Source organism: Engraulis encrasicolus, chromosome 18 (assembly GCF_034702125.1).
Source record: "Engraulis encrasicolus isolate BLACKSEA-1 chromosome 18, IST_EnEncr_1.0, whole genome shotgun sequence".
Taxonomy (NCBI): domain Eukaryota; kingdom Metazoa; phylum Chordata; class Actinopteri; order Clupeiformes; family Engraulidae; genus Engraulis; species Engraulis encrasicolus.
In genome coordinates this window covers 1,242,501-1,243,116 of record NC_085874.1, presented here as the reverse complement: position 1 = coordinate 1,243,116, position 616 = coordinate 1,242,501, and the positions used below count along the sequence as shown (strand labels likewise).

The 616-nt window shown below is 49.8% G+C and overlaps 1 protein-coding gene across 3 annotated transcripts in view; it reads left to right on the top strand.

Annotated features, from left to right (window-relative positions):
* Nucleotides 1–616, top strand: part of serac1 (serine active site containing 1) — an 18,117-nt gene continuing 17,501 nt past the window's right edge. The window contains exons 1-2 of one of the 3 annotated variants that reach the window (XM_063222738.1): nucleotides 1–121; nucleotides 462–558. In XM_063222738.1, coding sequence (XP_063078808.1) covers nucleotides 116–121; nucleotides 462–558 — 103 coding nt within the window. In that variant the 5' untranslated portion in view covers nucleotides 1–115. Of the gene's footprint in view, nucleotides 122–331; nucleotides 559–616 lie in introns of those variants that run through there. The other 2 variants (XM_063222739.1, XM_063222740.1) reach the window with 2 other exon arrangements.

The window sequence follows — 616 nt, the reverse complement described above, 5'->3', positions numbered from 1 at the left end:
CACTGTTTACTAACTTCTGGCGGTCCAGAGAGAGCGGGCGGCTAGCAGCGGGTCATATGGGAAAAACAACCCATTTGCAAATCTGGATTCCGGACTCGAGTAAAAAGACCACCATATGAAGGTAAAATATCATATTTGTTCAGGTAAACAGCGTCCCGTTGCTTGCCGGCACCGTAACGAGGTCCAGGCGCGCAGAGCGGTGACCGGTGTGACAGCTAGCAAGACACACTAGCCACTTCCCTGCTTCTTCTCACTCTGTCAGTGGCGCTAGACCTTACAGCTGTCAGCACACTGGTTTTGTCCTATATTTACGCATTTGATTATTGTGTAGAACCCCCTGCGGATGACTTAAAAAAGAAAGAAAATCCATCTAAACGCCACAGCAGGCTGCACGTCCGTGAAAGTCATCCACACTTGTCGTAAATATCGGGACAGACCTGTCACCTGATGTCTCTTGCCAGATGTCGATAGCTGCGCTGAGGATGATCCGATGCCGACGGCTCAGCACGAGCACCGCTGGACCAGGACTGAAGAAACCACTTCCATGGAAACACATCAGTGAGTTTCACAAGCTGCTGCTGTTGTTGATCTTAATGAAATGTACAAGTTCGCCTGG